We start from the raw sequence: 17,709 nt of genomic DNA, 5'->3' as shown, positions 1-17,709 counted from the left end.
CAACACGGTGCCAAGGGGAACACGCTTCCCATCTCCACGTGCCTCAGCCCTTTATGCTCCTAGAATGGCCACGTGCATCTTACCTAACCAGCAAGTCATTTCCATCTTTAAAGAGACCGCTGAAGCCACTAGCTCCTCTCCCACCGCTAAATCAAGGGCATCCTCTCTAGCTAAATGCCAGCATCACCCCAATAAAGAGCTCACCACGTTGCTTGTCACTAGTCTGCTCCTAGTTCTGCCCATTGCCTGGACCAGGGGACCCTCGAGGGCAGGGACCTTGTTGTCTCCTCCATCTCCCTGCAGGCTGGCCTCGAATTCATCCCCCAGTGGAGACAAATGAATCCATAGTTGCCGAATGCGTGCAGTTCTCTCATAGCTGCCTCAGGACCCCTGCCCTCCCCGTGCACTTCCAGAGCAAACCTTCCTCTGGGTGATCCCGCCACGGGCAGCGAGCTGTGAAGGCTGCAGGGTGTCCGAGTTTCTGAAGCCCTGGCTGGCTCCACCTCATCAGCCCCCTGCAACCTCCTGGGACATCAAGCGATGAGGACGCTCCACTGTAGGCAAAGGGCTCAGGGAGGTCACGTCGCTTGTCAAAGGTCACAAAACTAGCAGGCGCTGCATCCAGTTCACTTGACTCGAAATTCAATTAATTTTAAAATCAGTTGAACTAAGATCTGTTGCACTAATATAACCTCGCCATCATTTGTCTCATCTGCAAAACGGATGTATTGCCACTGAACTTGAAAAGGGGGGATAAATGAGGTCCATGATACCCAAATGCTGGTCCTGGGACCAGTATCAGAAGCCCCTGATGCGACCATTAAAATAATAAGTCCTGGGTCCCAAACCAGACTTAACAAGGACTCTGAGGGTGGGATCCAGAAATCTGTGACTTTTAAATGGTACTTAAGTGATCTGGTGTGCAGCCAAGTTTGGGGACCGAGACACCAGGGAAAATCCTAGAACATAGTAGGTGCTTGACAAAGGTTAACAGACCCATATTATGCAAACCTAGTTGCCTAAGTCTGAAACCGTTGGCACGCACAGCTTTCCGACACATACTGCTGTGTGCTCTTGGGTAAATTACTCAACCTCTCAGAACATGTTTCCTTATTAGTAAAATGGGTCAAAAAGTAGAAATATCCACCTCTTAGGGGTATGGAGAGGATTACCTAAATAATGTACTTATTGCTGCCACCCCGACCATCTGCAAGTCCCGTCTACTTGAACCCCAAGCTTGACCCCTCTCGCCATCTCCATCACCACTTGCCCAGGCAGCCAGTTCCTCTGGCCCAGAACAGTGCCCTAGCCTCCTAACGGCACCCGCTCCTTCCCTCCACAATCCGTTCTCTGCACGGAAGAGCGACCTCTAACTGCGAATCGGATTACGCCCCCTCTGCTCAAAACCTCCCAGTGGCTTCTCTGCGCCCTTGGAATAAAATCCAGACTTCCAGGCTGTGCACGTCCTGGTCCCTGCCCGCTTCGCCTTCTCAGGGGAGTTTAGCTGACCATCCAAGCTAAACGGGACCCCTTACGATTCCCTGCTCCAGACCCCGCTTATTTCCTTTATCACCTGAATTCAGCTGGGATGTAACCGTTTATTTGAATCATCATTTGATTGTCTTCTGTTCCATCAGATGTAAGTTTCACGGGGGAGGGTACCACACCTGTCTTACGGCTGTCCACGTAGACCTTGCACATTGCCTGACGCATAGTAGGTGCTACATAATACTGAATGAATGAATGGATGGATGGATGAAGGAACAGGATTGTTCGGCAGCATACCCAACACTTGAGAGGCAGTCAGCAGCAAAGTTAGCTCCCCGCCCCCTCCCGTCTGCTCCCCCGCCTCCGTCAGTCCCTGGAGCCTTCAGGTAGAGGACAAACACCGTCCATCGGGGAGGAGATGCAGCGACGTCCAATGTCATCGCCACTTTATTTGATTATCTCCGACTCCAGCATCCGGGCCACGTGTGCTGGGAGCCGAAGCAACTGTACCCCGACCTCTGGTCCACGCCATCCCATCCTTATAACGATTTCCATGACAACAGTGACAGAAAGCCAAGGCTGTGAATTCCCTTTGATAGGAGGCGGATGCAGAGACGGGGAGAAGGACTTTCAGAAGAATGAGGCTCTTTGATTCAGCTCAAGGCGCCTCCATGAAACACCGCTATTTTCTGAGAACACACATTTTAACCCTGCAGAGGGAGATTTCTCATGGATGCTAAAAAAAGAAAGAAAAAGAAAAGGAAACAAACCCACCGTGGTTCCTTTTCGAGAACATTCATCTGTGGGGACGGGGAAGGTGTGGATGCTGTGGTATCAGGAATGTTCCAGTGGGAGACAGGAGGAGCAAGTGGTCCCTGCCAAGGCAGCTGCATGAACCCTGGGTGCCTGGCCCCTGACCGAGGGCTCAGACATCCCTGCCCACTTGAGGCAAGTCAAGAGGCTCAGGGTCCCCAGCCCACCTGGCTAGCCAGACAGACAGGAAGAAGCAGGCTGAGGCAAAGGAACCCCCAGATCCTGCACTGAAGAATCATGAGCCCTGGGTCTGAATCGCAGCTCGGCTACTCACCTGCTGTGTTACCTTGGGCGCATTGCTTCCCCTCTCTGGACAAAATTTCTCCATCTGTAAAATGGGCACAATACCACTTCCCCTCTCCCCAGGGGAATCGTGAGGATTGAGTGAGGGGATGCATTCAAGACAGATGATTCTAGTTTTCGGACATGGCCATAAGGAGAAGAGAGTGGCCAACTGCCCCGGTTTGCCTGGCGCTGAGTACTCAGCCGAGACACAGGACTGTCAGTGCCAAAACCAGGACAGCTGGGGACAAGCCAGGATGGTTGGTCACCCTAGAGGAGAGTGTCTGGATGACGAAAACTGCTAAGAATCATAGAATTATCAAGAGAAAAGGGCCCTGATGTGCCTTCTGGTTTAACAGCTCTGCCCTTCTGGTCTTGTCGTGAGAAAAACATCAGACAAACCCAGCTTGGGGACATTTTACAGGTTACCTGGCCAGTACTCTGTCAAGGTCATGACAAACAAGGTAAGACTGAGAAACTGTCCCAGACCAGAGGGTACCGGGCAGGTGTGACAGCTAAACACAGTGTGGCGCCCGGGGTGAGATTCTGGAACAGGAAAAGGACATTAACAGAGAAACAGAAATCAAGTCTGCTATTTAGGTCTCTGTTTCTTTTTTCTAAAACAGGTCTACTTTAGCTAATAATCTGTATCTGAAACCTTTCATTTTACAGATGGGAAAGTGATGCTAGAGGCAGAAAGCAGTGGAAGTCTGGATCCAGTTTCTAACACCTGGAGCTAGACCCTGCTGCCCCCCGCAGCCTTCCTGGGGACTGCTGACTCTCAGAAGCTTCTCCAGAAGGAAGAGAGATGAGCACTGGGCTTGGAGTCACAGAATGTGGCTTGAGGCCCGGCTCTGCCTTTAACTGGCTGTGTGACCTCAGGCAAATCCCTCACCCTCTCTGTTCTTTGGTTTCCTCATTTGTCAAAAGAGGAGGATGCGCCAATTGAATTCCACAGGAAGGCATTTATTCAGTATTCCTGATGTGCAATGGACTGGATGGGCGTCATCAGAGGTGAACAAAACAGAGTCCTGCCCTCAGGAAGCATAGAGTCTTGTTCAAGAGTCAGTCCAATGTGACCCATGTGAGTTTCTGGGGATGTTCTGTGAAGATAAAGAAGCCCCCGGCCATGTGGCATGACAGAAGCCCAGAGGAGGAGGAAAACACGATGGCAACACTCAGAGAAGGAGAGACGGTGAAGGCAGACGGAAATGCTTGTCTCCCCACACTTGGATTCAAACGGTGGTTTATCCAAGGGTGGGGTGTGCGTACCTTAGAAGGACACCAAATGCATGGATGCAACACCCCCAGCAGGGTCCCGAGCCTCTGTGTGTGTGTCCAGCTCCCCGGGGGACAGCCAGCACATCCTGAGTGTCATTCTGCTCCGGGCCGTCTCTCCCCAAGGCTCCCCTCACACTGTGGGATCTGCCCATCACGCTTCTGCACACCCACCGCCCCGGCCACCATGGCCACACCTGGCACATCTCCTGAGGTCCCCAGCTCCTGCCTGGTCTCATTTCCATCCTCCCTCAGACTCACTGCTCTGGTCCTCCTCTGAGGCAGCCAGGGATGGTGGGCCCAAGCCCTGAGTTCGAATTCTGGCTCGGCCACCTTCTAGCCGTGTGACTTTGGGGGGTCACCTCCCCTCTCTGCCACCCAGTCACCTCACTTGTGAAATGGAGGTGATGATCCTCACGTCCCTCAGTTCTCCTGAGAACTCAGTGCAACATTCTGTACAGAGTACCCGGTACATGGTGGGGGCTCCAGAAGGGAGCAGCCGCGGATCAGCATCCCGTCGTGGTCGGTAACACTAGCCTCCCAATAGGCAGGCACGTGGCTATTTTTGTTATTGTTGTCATTAGGGATAAGCTTTGCATTATTAGCACTATTCCCATTTGTTTCATGCCCAGCCCGGGTGGTCACCAAACACACACACACACACGCACACACGCATGTGAGCTGCACTCAGCCATTCTGCCCCACGGCCCTGTTCTGCCCAAGCCCTCAAGACAGTTGACCTCAGCCCTGAGAAAGAAACAGGACCCCTCAGTCATTTGTAAACACCTCCCCCTCACCTACCACCTCCAGGGGACCTACCGAGCCCCCGGGGGCCCTCATCGCCCTGCAGGTCTGTGAAGGTCGGAGGTCAGCACTGTGGCCATGTCCCTTCCCGGGATGGGGAGCCATTCTTCCCCCACTGCTGGCTGCAGCTTCCTCTGCAGCCCAGCAGCACCCACCTGGCTGTGTACTTTCTCCAGCTCCTCCTTGCTGACCGACGTCTTGCTATCCTCCATGGTCCCCAGAAGGAGCTGTACGTCCGACAACAGCGCATGGGTCCTTCTGAGGTCCCTCCGAAGACGCTTCTCGACGTCAAAGTCCCGATGGCCGATCTGGAAGCCAAGGGAGGGCTCTTGTGAGCTAAGACAGCAAAGCAGTGGCCCAAATCCTAGTTCTCTGGAACCAGGCCCCTTGGATTTGAATCCTGCCTCCACCACTCACACTGGGAGACCTTGAACAAGACCCTTCTCCTCCCTGAGCCTCAGTTTCCTCATCTGAATGTGGGAACGGCATCAACCACACAGGGCTGCTGCGAAAATTAAATACGGGCTCAGCTTTGTGCCCAACTCATAGGAAAGGCACGAGGAAGATGAGTTGCCGTCATTGCTGTGATGGCAGCCTGTGAGGACCCAAAGTCATTCTGTCTCATCTTTAATTGCATGAAAGTCCTCAGTGGGACCTCTCCTCACCTCGCAGGAGCCCACCTGCCCGGTGAGGACCTCTGCTGGCAGAAGTAGGGACCACAGTCACCCTGGAGGTAAGGGACTGGCTAGTCCAGGAGGGGGCCGTTATTCGCGCTATTAGTCTGGCTGCTGGTTTGAGGAGTTTATGAAAATTCATTGAGCTGTACAGTGGGATACGGCGTGCTTCTCTGCGTGTGTGTTACACTTCAGTAAAGAGTAGTAAAAATCGCTTGCTGTGTTTGAACGTCTCAATCAAGCTTTTTTGTCCCTCGAGCTGGTCCCTTGTGCCAGTTTAAGGACGGGCAGATGCGGTCATTTTCAGCAGAGGGAGCTTACCCAGAGGAGAGCACATTCCTTCCCCTAGAATCCTGAATTTGCAGGCCCTGTACTCCAAGCAAACAGTTGTCAGGTGGCTCTTAAGGAAGCCACATTCTGGACTTGGCACCAGGAGGGTGACCACTCTCAAAGGTCAACAACACAGGCAGAGACAACCAAGGGAGACACAGAGTCACAACAGGGGCCTGCCGTGAAACCCCGACAGCCTACGGTCTCCCCTAGAAACAGGGCATTGACTTAAAAACATTGGGCTTGCGTCTCTAAAAGAGCCTGACAGTCCCCTTCTCTTCAGGGGACCGGAGGAAAGAACACGGCGTCATCAGTCAGGTGGGGAGCTTCCAAGAAAATAGGATATAGGTGTCTCAACCGTGGGACCCAGTTTCTACACACCTGGATATCTGTGTCTCTACACCAAGTACAAACACTTCCTGGGAGGCTCAGAAGGCCCCAGAATATTCTAGAAAGAATGTGGGATTTGGAAGGAGGTTACCCAGGCTTTACATCCTGGCTCGCCATTGGCTGGCGGGAACTGTGGCTGAGTCATGCGACCTTTCTGAACCTGAGTTTCCTTTTCTCCAAAAGAACAAAAAGAAAAAAATTCTCTATCCTCCATGTCGAGACAAGACAAGGATCAGGTGTGATAATGGATTGAAAGCATTTTGTACGCTGTCAAGTGCTTTACAAATATAAAGGATTATGAGTATTGTTTGATGACCCAGAATGTACATCTCTAGATTTTGCCTTATTATTTCTCTAGCACGAGTTTTGAATTCTTTGAAAAATGAGTTGGTTCTTAGAATACGGCCTCTTTATGCTCTGATGTACGGCTTTGCTCAGTTTAAAATGCTGGTCTAATATATATATACACACACACATATTCTCACCTGCTGAGCGGAAGACTGGGCATCGTGCCAGGCCCTTTGTCACGTGTTATTGCATTTAACTCCTGTGACAATCTCTTAAAAATAGACATTATTGTTATTGCCTTTATAAAAGTAGTAATAGCTTACATTTATGGAGGGCTTTCTAAGTGTCAGACACTGTTCTAAACACTTTACGGATATTAACATATTTAGTCCTCCCGATGAATGTATGGGGTGCGTAGTATTATGATTCTCATCCCACAGATGACGAAACGGAAGCTCACAGAGGTGAAATAGTTTTGCCCAAGATCACACAGTTAGTAATAAGTGGCAGAGTTAGGATATGAACCCAGCTTTTCTGACAGCAGAGAGGTAATTTGAGTAAAATAGATGATGAGAGGAAACAGCGTTATGAAGACACAGGGGAGCGTCACCCAGCTCAGGCTGGGAAGGGTCAGGAAGGGTCTGAGATAAGCAGGAGCTGGGTGAGGTTCAGGAAGAGCACTGCAGGTGGAAGGCACTGCATGGGCGAGATAGAGGGCCAGGAAACTGTCTTGTACATGCAATTCTGGGTGATTAGCATCAGGGTATGAACCACGAGGGTGGGCCAGGTCACAGAGCGAGACAAGTTGCCCGGAACCAGCTCCTGCCTTCTGAGCTGTGTGGGGCTCTTAAGCAGGTGCTGTCCTGGGGAAATGGAGGTACAGCTGAAAAAAACGAATACAGAGAGGGTAAGTGATCTGCCCAAGGTCACACTGCTACTAAGGGGCTGACCAGGGATTTGAACCCAGGAAGCTCAGCATTAGAATGCAAGTCTCTAACCACTGCACCACAGCACCTGGTGGAACCTGAATCCCACTTTATTAACTTGAGCCCAGGGTCTTTACCGTGATTGCATTCAAACAGTGTGCTTTGCATCTTTCTTATTTTTGTGTGTGTTCTTGCTCTGCATATATTCTAAAGTGCCTTTAATCCTGCTGTGGGGCAAGTTGGCATGAGGGACATTCCTTGATGTTGTCACTGACCATGCAGTAGGGATGGCTCAGATCCTACCGTCTTCACTGCCAGAGAGCCCCTAAAAATGCTGGCACCATCTCCTTTCCAGAGGAATTATTGCAAACAAAATTCACAACAAAATCTCAGACAAGTCATCCTCCCCATCATAATGAATTACTACGGGAGAGGAGGGCAAAAAAAAAAAAAAACCTCATTAGCTTAATGGGAAATAAATGTCATTCTGCAAGTTCACATTTTGCAGCATGAAGATTCAAATTTGGATAAATCTGGTGAATAATTAACCAATAAATCTAAATGATGTTTAGTGTTCTTGTGGGAAACTGTATTCAAACCTCAAATGTTTCACCATTTATCATGAAGGCAAATTGTTTGGGGCAGGAGTTAAATGTCTGTTGTCAAAGATCTCTCCAAATACTTTTAAAATACGACCTGGAAATGTTGTTAGGGATAACCAAGTCCCTTTACAGATGGGGAAATTGAGGTTTGGAGGGCAATGCGTGTTGCTGAAGGTCGCACAGTAAATTAGTGGCAGAGCTGGACCTCTCGATAACATTATGAAAAAATCAACACAGTCAACAAAAGTTGATTCTAGTTAACTGGACTTTAATTGCTTTTAAGCAGCAAGGTGCTAGATTAAAAAAATAAATAGGCTTTCAAATAATATAGACCTCATTTCAAATCTACATAGACCGCTAACAAGCTATATGATCTTGGGCAATTTGCAATACATTTTGAGCCTCACTTCTCTCATATGAAGAAACTAATAATAACTATCCCATAGCACTGCGGTAAAAATTAAATAAAGTCTGTTAGAAAAAATTAAGATTAAATACTTATCTACTAACAGAATAAAAACACGGTTTGTAGCTTTAGAGCGAACAGTAGAACAAAAGGGATCACAGAAAATGTTATCAATCTGTCTAAAAGCAGGAAAGGAATAAAGAAAGAAGCAAAGAAAAAGGACAATAAACCAGCAAATACTAAATGCAAAAATAAGAGACTAGAAATAATTTCAAATATATCAGTCATTATAATAAATGTAAATGAACTAGATTCTCTTATGAAAAGTTAGAGACTAAAATATGGGGTTAAAAAGTATCCAACTGTTTAAATGAAACACACACACACACATTTGGAAAGGTTGGACATGAAGGGATAAAAAAAGTCCTGCAGGCATCTTAAAAAAACAAGCAAAATAAAATAAGGCAAAAGCCATTTGTGGAGAAAAAGGGACACTATACAATAATCAAAGAAACAATCTACAATCTGCCAAGGAAATAAGGCAATGATAAATTTAGATGCACCTAAAAATATAACCTCAAAATACATAAAGAGAAAACTAAAACAGAATTATAAGCAAAACTTGGCAAAACCACAATAACAGTGGGAATATAACAGGACTCTTCCAGAAACAGTTCAAGCAGACAAAATCAAAGTTAATAGGAAGTGATTTTTTTAATATATTTTTAACTTTTCCTTTGTGGTTTGTGCTTTTATATTTGAGTATAATATTTAAATCACAAAATTAACAAGCTGATCCATTTGTCATGTATAGAACCCTATTCCTCAGAACAGCTAGGATTCACTCATTGAATCAACTTTTTTCAAAATGCATAGTGAGCACCTATTTGTCCAGGCCCGGCTGCCCTAGATGAGCGTTTGAAGGAGGCCCACATTCCTTTGTGAACAAAACTAATGACTCTTGGGGAAGGTCTTTGATGGCAGGATCATTGCTAATTAAAAGACAATGAACGCATGTTAAGCAAATACATTAAAATACACTCCTATGCTATTTTAAAGGAGATCATAGAAGCCACAGGCATATCCCTCCAACCTTGGGGTTTCATGTAGCAGAAGAACAGGCAGAGAAAGGAATAGTTAGGGGCCGAGGGAGCATTTCCTCCCAACTCTGAAACTACGAGCTGGCCCTGTGCTCTGACGGCTGCCTTATTTACGGCAGCGGTTCTCTGTAAGAGGGAAGGTCGATTTTGTTCTCCAGGGACATTTGGCAACGTCTGTAGACATTTCTGGCTGTCACATCCGGGGGGGTACAGCTGGCATCTAATGGGTGGAGGCCAGGGATGCTGCTCCACATGCTACAAAGCCTGGGATAGCCCCTCACCACAAAGAATGATGTGGCTCGAAATGTCCACAGAGCTGCAGCTGAGAACCCTGCTATTCAGCAATGGCAACAACCCCACAGGCCCTGCCCTGCAGAGGCTCAGAGCGGTTAACCAGCTCGCCCAAAGCTGTGTAGACAGAAGTGGCCTGGGGAGTGCTTAAAGCCACATTTGCCTGACTTGAAGCCTCTAGCAAAAGTCTTGTTCTCACGAGGCCACTTGTGAGTGCCCTGGCCATTCACACCCACCCCAGTAAAGCAAGGGCTGTCTACACTCTCACCCCGACAGCAGCTGAAGTGAGGCGGCCTCATCCGCCACTGCTGGCCCCCTCTGTTTAGACTCACAGGCTCTCCCAAGACCCTGCTGTGTGCAGACACTGGAAGGTCCCCTTAGAAGAGCCGGTGAGTGTGGGCAGGGACAGAAGTGATGGAGAAGAGGGCGCTGGAGAGAAGCAGGTGGAAGCCAGGTGAGGGGACTGGCCCTGGTTAGTCCTGAGACCCCTCCAGCTGGCCTCCCCACGAACCCGCCTCTCAAATAGGGCCCAGAGGCAGGGAAAGTGTTCTCCCAAGTGTCTGCTGGTGTCCCCGCCTTACCTGATCACAGAGGGTCCCGATCAAGCCTTCCAAATCCTGCTTCTCATGGAGGACCATCTGCTTCTCCTCATATTCCTGCTCCAGCTGCATTTCCAGCTGGCGGAGCTGCGGGCACAAAGGGCAGAGGCATGCATGGGATAAATGAGCTCCACTGGGACAAATACCACCAGGCAGGGACCCTCGGAGGAGCGAGATGACATGGAGCTCATGGCCCCTTGTCCAGCTCCAGAAAGGCTGCCCTAGAGATTGGGAAGGGGTGTCTCTGTCAGAGAACTCAGGAGCCTTAAAGCTTGGGAGCCAGACAACTATGGGGAGAGCCGGCCAATTGTGGGGAGCCCCCTGCCCTTCACTGTGAAGCCTCCTCCACCAGCTCCCTACCCGTTCCCTAACGGATGTCGCCTGCCTATGCCAAGATCTATTGACTATTTACAACTCTTGCCACTCAGACTTTTTAAGGTTCTGCACAACATTATGTGCAACATAGCAAAATGCATCCATCTCCATTGATAAATATACAATGATGCAGTAAAAAAAAAAGAAGAAAAGTTGCATATGAGATTATTCTGTGTTATGGACTGCATGTTGGGTCCCTCCGAAATTCCTGTGTTGAGGCCCTAACCCCAGTGTGACAGTATCTGGAGGTGGGGCCTTCCGGTGGTAATTAGATGAGGTCATGTGGGTGGGGCCCCCAGGCTGGGCTGAGTGCCCCCCCCCCACACAGGAAGAGATTCCACAGAGCTGGCTTCCTCTCTCTCCACCTACAACGAGAAGGCGGCCACCCACAAGCCAGGAAGAGAGCCCTCACCAGACCCCCAATCTGCCACCACCTTGGTCTTGGACTTCTCAGCCTCCAGAACTGTGAGAAATAAGTGTTCATGGTTTAAGCCCCCGATCTGTGATATTCTGTTATAGCAGCCAGAACCAGCTAAGACATCAGGATGAGCATCTCATTTAGTTTACGGTCACTCTGATTGCTCAGTAATCACGCAGCAAAGGCAGGCACTCCCCCGGAGGGAATACCCCGCGTTAGCAGTGCTTTTCACACCCTCTTCCCCTCCCCCCGCCTCCCCCGTGTATGTTACCTCACCCCTTCCTCCTCCCTCTCCATCTTGCACTATCAAGAACCCTATTTCACAGACGGGTAAAGTGAGTCAGAGAGGGGTTCTGAAGCACACACGCCTAAGTCAGTTGCTGTTGAGAGCAGTTAGCGGTCTCTCTCCCGGCCCCAGCTCCTCTGCCACCCCAGACGGCCATCCGCATTCCCACCCAGGTCACTCACAATTGATTTCCTGCCACCGTGAGAGACGGACTGAGCAGGGCAGTCGGCAGATGTGAAGTCGATGTGAGAGTCTGTCATAAGGAGAAAAACACCTTTCTCTGACCTCACTCTCTCTCTCTATAAATCTGTCCACGGAAAAGCCTCAGGAAGGTCTGGGTCACATCCCCACCTTGCCGGGGCCCTGGCTCGGGGTGCTCATCATGCTGTGATGCACTCTTGGAATGCACCAGAAATTGTGCAACCTTCACCCGAGGGCACAGCGGCAGGGACTGGGGGCCTCCATCTCCTGACACACGGGGGGAAATTATAATGATTGATGGCGATGTATGGAGAAAGCAAGTTCATTTCAAAACTCTCTTTTCAGAGTAAGAGATTCAAGGCCCTCTGCTCACGTCTGCTTTTAGAATGAAGACCGGAATAGCCAAAACTCATTTTGAAACATATACAAAATAATAAAAACTATCCATTAAGCAAGGCAAAGTTTTCTCGAGCGTGTTCCGTAGAATATTTCCACGTGGTGTTCACAGGTATGATGTGGGGGGGTGCGGAGGGATGTCTGCACTAGAATAAGTGTGGGAACCACTGAGTTAATGGGTTCTTCAGTGACGGACTTATCAGAGCCTTTGGGAAGCTCACATGCAGGAAGCGCTAAAGGATACAGCATTGCCCAAGGCTGACTTCTATCAAGTGCTTCTTACATTGTCTTCTGTGGTCTAAACATTTGCAGTATGTATATTGCAATACATATATTGCATGTATATATGTATATACATATATAGTGTTTTGGTTAAGACACTGGGCTTTGGGTCAGACAGGACTGAGATCAAGTTCTGGCTCAGCTACTTCCCAGCTGGGTGGCCTTGGGTGAGTCACTTCAACCTTTTGAGCTCCAGTTTCCTCATCTGTAGAAGCAGGACAATAAACCTTACAGAGTTCTTGTGAGGATTATGTAAGCTGACAGACATAAAGAACCCAGCCTGGTGCATGGCGCCCACTGGGAGTTCAAAGAATGCCACTTGTGTCCCCCAAATATGGAATAACAGAAAATAAGCAGGAACTGGCTGCTCAGTGATAACTCCAAGAACTTTCCAGTTTACAAGGCACTTCTCATTCATCTATTTCATCCTCACAATAGCGAAAGGAAGGGAGAACAGTTTCTATCATGGCTCCCATTTCACAGATCAGAAAACTGAGTCTTGGGAGGTTACGGGACTTTCTTGAGGGCACACAGGTCAGGCTGAGCCCCAAATCATAGACTTTCTCTCCAACCCTGGGGACCTCTGGGGGGATGCACTTGGGCCCTGAGGATGATCCATGTGAACCCCCAGAGGAAATGAGCCTTAAAGGGGCCCCAAAAGGAGTATATGAGGAGCACGACTGACAGCAGATGTGGCAGCATCCACCACTGGGGGTGAAGAACAGGCTCAGTTCTTACACTCCCCTGGAGCAGGGACAGGGTACAGGGCAGTCCCATCTGCCCGAGGACGAGCCCAGCTAGCTTCCCATCCCCCAACGAGGTCTGACAATCACCGAGGCCCCCTCCAGCCCCACCCAGGATCATGCAGCACTGGGGGCTCTGCAGGGCACCCAGTCTTCTCTTGAGTGGGTTAATCAGGCCTAAGAACAAGCCAACCACCAGGCCGGGTCCCTGGCTCATCTGGAAGGGCCGGCTGCCTGGAAATCCACACACATCGGCGCTGCTTGTTAGTTTCCAACATCCAGGGATTCAATTAGGAAACTCTACGCAACGTTTCCCCATCGGTGATCTGCTTGATTCTGTGCTGCGACCCTGCCAGGGAGCCATTATGACCCTATTGTACAGATGAAAAAAGCGAGGCTTATGAGCAAGGTTACGGGATTTCTCCAATGTCCCACATTGGGTAGTTAATGGGGTTGGGACCTGATCCAACTCTCCGCGACTCCAAATAATATAGCAACGCTGGCTTTCTCGTGTGTCTTACAAACTGTCTCTGACTGACCAGCCCTGGATACAGAGCAAGGAGCCAGGGAGCGGACGGGATTTGGGTGGAATTTGAGGGTTTAAAATCACTTCTCCGAGATCACACAGTGGTTAAGTTGAAGGGCAGGAGTCTATGGACCCCAACGCCCCAGTTCTCACCCCTACAGCCTAATGTCTCCACAGAGATACTGTATAGGGAGCGAATAATCGCGGTCAACTTTGGGAAATGGTCTCAGCCCCTTCCTGGAGATTCAGAATGTGCACCAGGCTAGGAAAGACCCGGAGAAGTCCTGCAGAGACGAAACCTGGCACATGAGGCCAAACCCTAAGCGTGCCCGCAATCCCGCTGTAAAGATTCATCTTACACTCACATCAGTCAAAGCATCTATAAAGATGTTTGTCCCAGCACCGAGTATAGTAACAGAAAGTCAGAAACATCCTAAGTGTCTGACAACAGGAGACTTGAGTAAGTTAGCGCACGCTCCTCCGGTGGGCTCCTTGTAAGCCATTAAACGTACGTTTGCTCTGTATTTACCGCCATGGAAGGAGGCCCAGGACAGACCTCTGAGTGTAAACAGCAGGCTTCAAAACAGCATGACCCATTTAGGCAAAATGATATCTCTACGAATACACAGGTGTGTGGATACGATGAAAGAGAGAGACAAGGCAATATTTAAAAATAGTAATAACGATGATTTCTAGGTGGTGAGATTTCAAGGACTTAGTGCTTTTTTATACACTGTTTTAAACGTCTGCAAAGAGCTTGGATAAATGCAAGAAATTATGTGAGTTAGAAGGGAAATAGCCAGAAGGGACGGTCCCCGTCTTGAAACATCTATGATACATGTCCTCGCCCAAAGCATCAGCCGCATGGCATCATGGGCTCCTGGGAGAAATCGTGGGGTGATTATGCTGGACAGTTCCAGAGGCTTCTGGAAGTTCCAGGACCATATTTAAGATAGATACCTCTGTGCAAGCACCCCTTCAAAGCACCTAGGGAGCTAAGTCGCAGGTGGTTGCAGAAAGTGCCCCGTCCCCAGACCCCGGCCTCCCCTTCACTCTAGGGAAGAGAAACAAGGCTGGACCCATCAGGGCCCAAGGGCGTGGCTGGCCTCGCCGCTCACATACCCGCTTCTGGCAGGACTGGCGGATGTCCTCCAGCTCCTCCTCCTGGTCCTCACGGTCCTTCTGGTGCATCTGCTTCATCCTCTCGATCTCCAGCTCGAACCGCTGGCGGAGCTGAGGGGCAGCAAGGACAGAGTGTGAGGGTGACCCTCACTGACTCCCCAGGCCCTCCACGTCATCCTTGGCATCCCAATTGCATTGTCCATGTTTGGAGTGCATGGATGAGGGTCAAGTTATCCTCCCAGGCCCCCAGGAAGGTCAGAAATGGTAAACAAACAGCCCCAAGGCTGCCTGTATCCCTTCCTGTGCTCATAACAGACATCACCAGTCAATCACACTCTTTCCCACTGAGTTTAAATGTAGCCTCAGAATCACTCTTATCGTTCTTAAAAATTTGTTATTCCTGGATGAGACATCAGTGATGGTTTTTAGATGGGTGGATAGGTGAGTGGACGGATGGTGGAACAAAATTTTATTTATGAAGATATGAGAGCCCGGAACGGGAGATAACTCACCCAGGATGTTATGGACAATTCACCTCGACTCTGCCCGGTTCCCTTTCTCTGTAAAAACCAACCATCTTTGAGTTCTGAGAACTCAATGAGATGATCCGTGTAAAGGATCTAGCCGGTGCCTGTCACATAAACATTACTCGCTCTTTCCCCATTATCTTGAAAACAGAGAGAAAGGACCATCCTCTCCCTTCCTGGCAGCCTGACATAATTAGCTGTGCTCCCAGGAAGGAGATGAGCCTTTTAAATGAGAGCCCCCAAAACTTGCTCTGAGCAAAGAGTTGTGTGTGATGTTTAAACTGTGTGACATTGTATGAAAGGTTTTAGAACCGGTGACAGAAGTCATGGGTTCCAATTTCAGTTCAAGACGTCACTTTCTCAATCTGCATAACTGAGAAACCGCTCCAAGCTCTTGCTTCTCACATTTTGTGACACATTAGAATTACCTAAATGCATTTTTTAAAACTTTAAATTTCAGGGTTTCATCCTAGACCTAATGAATCAGAATCTCTGGGATGCAGGTCCCATGAATCTATACCTTCAAGCTTTCATTAGTCTACACACTTGAATGGGGTTGGTCCATGAAGCACCATTTGGAACCGAAGCGTGTAGATGGGTTACATTGTAGAAACTACGACCTTCTGATTATTTATTGCTCTGCCTGGCGTCTCTCACCAAGCTTCAGAAGGTTACAACTGCTGGCCCTAACATGGAAATTAAGTTGAGAAAAAACAATCTTGGTCTTTGAAAATGTTGATAATATTCTCTGCTGTGTACACAGGACTGTGGCAAAGCGTCTAAAGCAAAGAGGACGTCAGAGCTCCTATTACAGTTGCTGGCATGAAGCGGGCTCCCTTTAAATGTCAACTCCCTTCCTCGCCTCCTTTAAAATGACAGAGGTTATGGGAAGATAATCCAAAATGAGGAGCTTAAGCAAGTAAATATAATATTTCTTTTTCCTTTTTCTCTAGCCTCTTGGACACTCCTGACGGCTGCAATACCATTTATGTCAAGCGTATATGAGTTAACATAAGATTCCCTGGAAAAAGTGCTATATTGTAACCAATAAATATCTCCTGGATGTCTACAAGGACACAATGAACGCAGGATGAGGTTACGGGTGAGGCTAGAGACCGATGAAAGTGTTGAGTCAGCCTTGCCTCCCGAGTAAGTTGAGGGTGGAAACTTAGGAAGCCGCATTAACTTTCAGGTCCCTGAGGTCACAGGAGAACTTTCCTGCTTCGGAGCGCCGAGTGGCTCCCTGGCGGTATCTTAAAGAGTTCACACCATTTTCCCAGGCGCTTGCTTTGTTCTTGACTCTGGGCTGCTATATGACGTTGCGCCGTCCTCCATGTCCCTGAATGACCCACACAGATATTCCCCCCCCTTCCTGAACATTCACAGATTCACAGCCGGGGTGGAGGGGGACCAGGGGATTGACAAGGCTCTGACTTCATCTACCTCATCCTTCAGATGAGGAGACTGAGTCCAGAGAAAACAGGCGGCCTGCCTAACGTCATACAGACCATGAGCTGCCTCAAGGACCCTGTCTGGATGGGACCATGTTACAGCTCCTTAATGTCCCATGACCTTCCCACCTCCAGGTTGTTCCTCCTGCCCAGAATTCTCTTGGTCAGCCAACTCAGACCCATTTTTCAGCTTCAGTAAATGGCACTTCCTCCAGGAAGTCTTTCTTGGTTGTCTCCCCAACCCTGCTCCTCAGACCAGATCTGCAAGTTAAACTTGCCCATGACCTTCAGCATCAGCATCGCTATGCTGGGAGGGCGGGGACCACGTCTGCCTTGTTTACAGCTGCATGCTTAGCATCTACACGGTACCCGACACAAAGTAGCTGCTTGATAAATACAGGTTGACTGCGTGAGGAAAGGAACTGTGTTTTCTGAACTGCTCAAGACTCTGGCCATCCATGTCCACCATCCCCATGTCTCAATACTGAGCAGGCCGTGCCAAGGGAGTGGGGGTAAGTGAGAAGCAAGGGCTGGCACCCCAGTTTTCCCCCCGCATCCCTCACCCTCACCCCTACCCCCGACTTCATCACTGCTGCTCAGAGGTCCCCACTTTACCCATTCACACTGCCTGGTGAGATTTTCTTGAAAAAGGGGCCCTAGCCTTAAAACCACTTCAAGATAATTGCGTCTTATGAAATCCTACATAAGAAGTTTATTCAGAGCTAAGCCTCAGGAAAAGTCTTATTTACCCTTGAAGAACTGGTTTGTTTTCATCTAGGGGACAATAAAAAACATGTGTGTAACACATTTCCTTTTTCTCTCTGGCCACCAGGAACCTCAGAGCTAAAACTATAAAGTATGTAAGATCGTATGTTTTGTGCCCCTGTGTGTTAATTCACCATCCCCACTCCTCCTTAGCATCTAACTTATCTTGTGTTTTTCTGGTTCAGATTTTTATTTCTAATTTTTCTGTTTTATTATGCATGCATCTTATAAGCTGCCTCGAATTCTTTGTTGAACAAGGTGGGCATATAAACAAACAAGCAGATAAGTACTCCTGTGGTACCTCATTGAGGGTGCTGGTACTGGAGTATTTGATACCCCTACCTAT

At 48.9% G+C, this 17,709-nt stretch overlaps 1 protein-coding gene across 3 annotated transcripts in view; it reads right to left on the bottom strand.

Annotated features, from left to right (window-relative positions):
- Nucleotides 1-17,709, bottom strand: part of MYO18B (myosin XVIIIB) — a 249,548-nt gene that overhangs the window by 89,391 nt on the left and 142,448 nt on the right. For all 3 annotated transcript variants that reach the window (XR_006885372.1, XM_046640628.1, XM_046640629.1), the window contains exons 32-34: nucleotides 14,621-14,731; nucleotides 10,254-10,358; nucleotides 4,821-4,973 (exon numbers count right to left, since the gene is read on the bottom strand). Coding sequence is in view for 2 of the 3 variants with exons in the window: in XM_046640628.1 (XP_046496584.1) it covers nucleotides 4,821-4,973; nucleotides 10,254-10,358; nucleotides 14,621-14,731 (369 nt within the window). In the remaining variant the exon portion in view is untranslated. The remainder of the gene's footprint in view (nucleotides 1-4,820; nucleotides 4,974-10,253; nucleotides 10,359-14,620; nucleotides 14,732-17,709) is intronic.

This window comes from Equus quagga, chromosome 15 (genome assembly GCF_021613505.1).
Source record: "Equus quagga isolate Etosha38 chromosome 15, UCLA_HA_Equagga_1.0, whole genome shotgun sequence".
Classification (NCBI taxonomy): Eukaryota; Metazoa; Chordata; class Mammalia; order Perissodactyla; family Equidae; genus Equus; species Equus quagga.
Note: the sequence above shows the minus strand (reverse complement) of the source record. Positions and strands in the feature narration are given on the sequence as shown.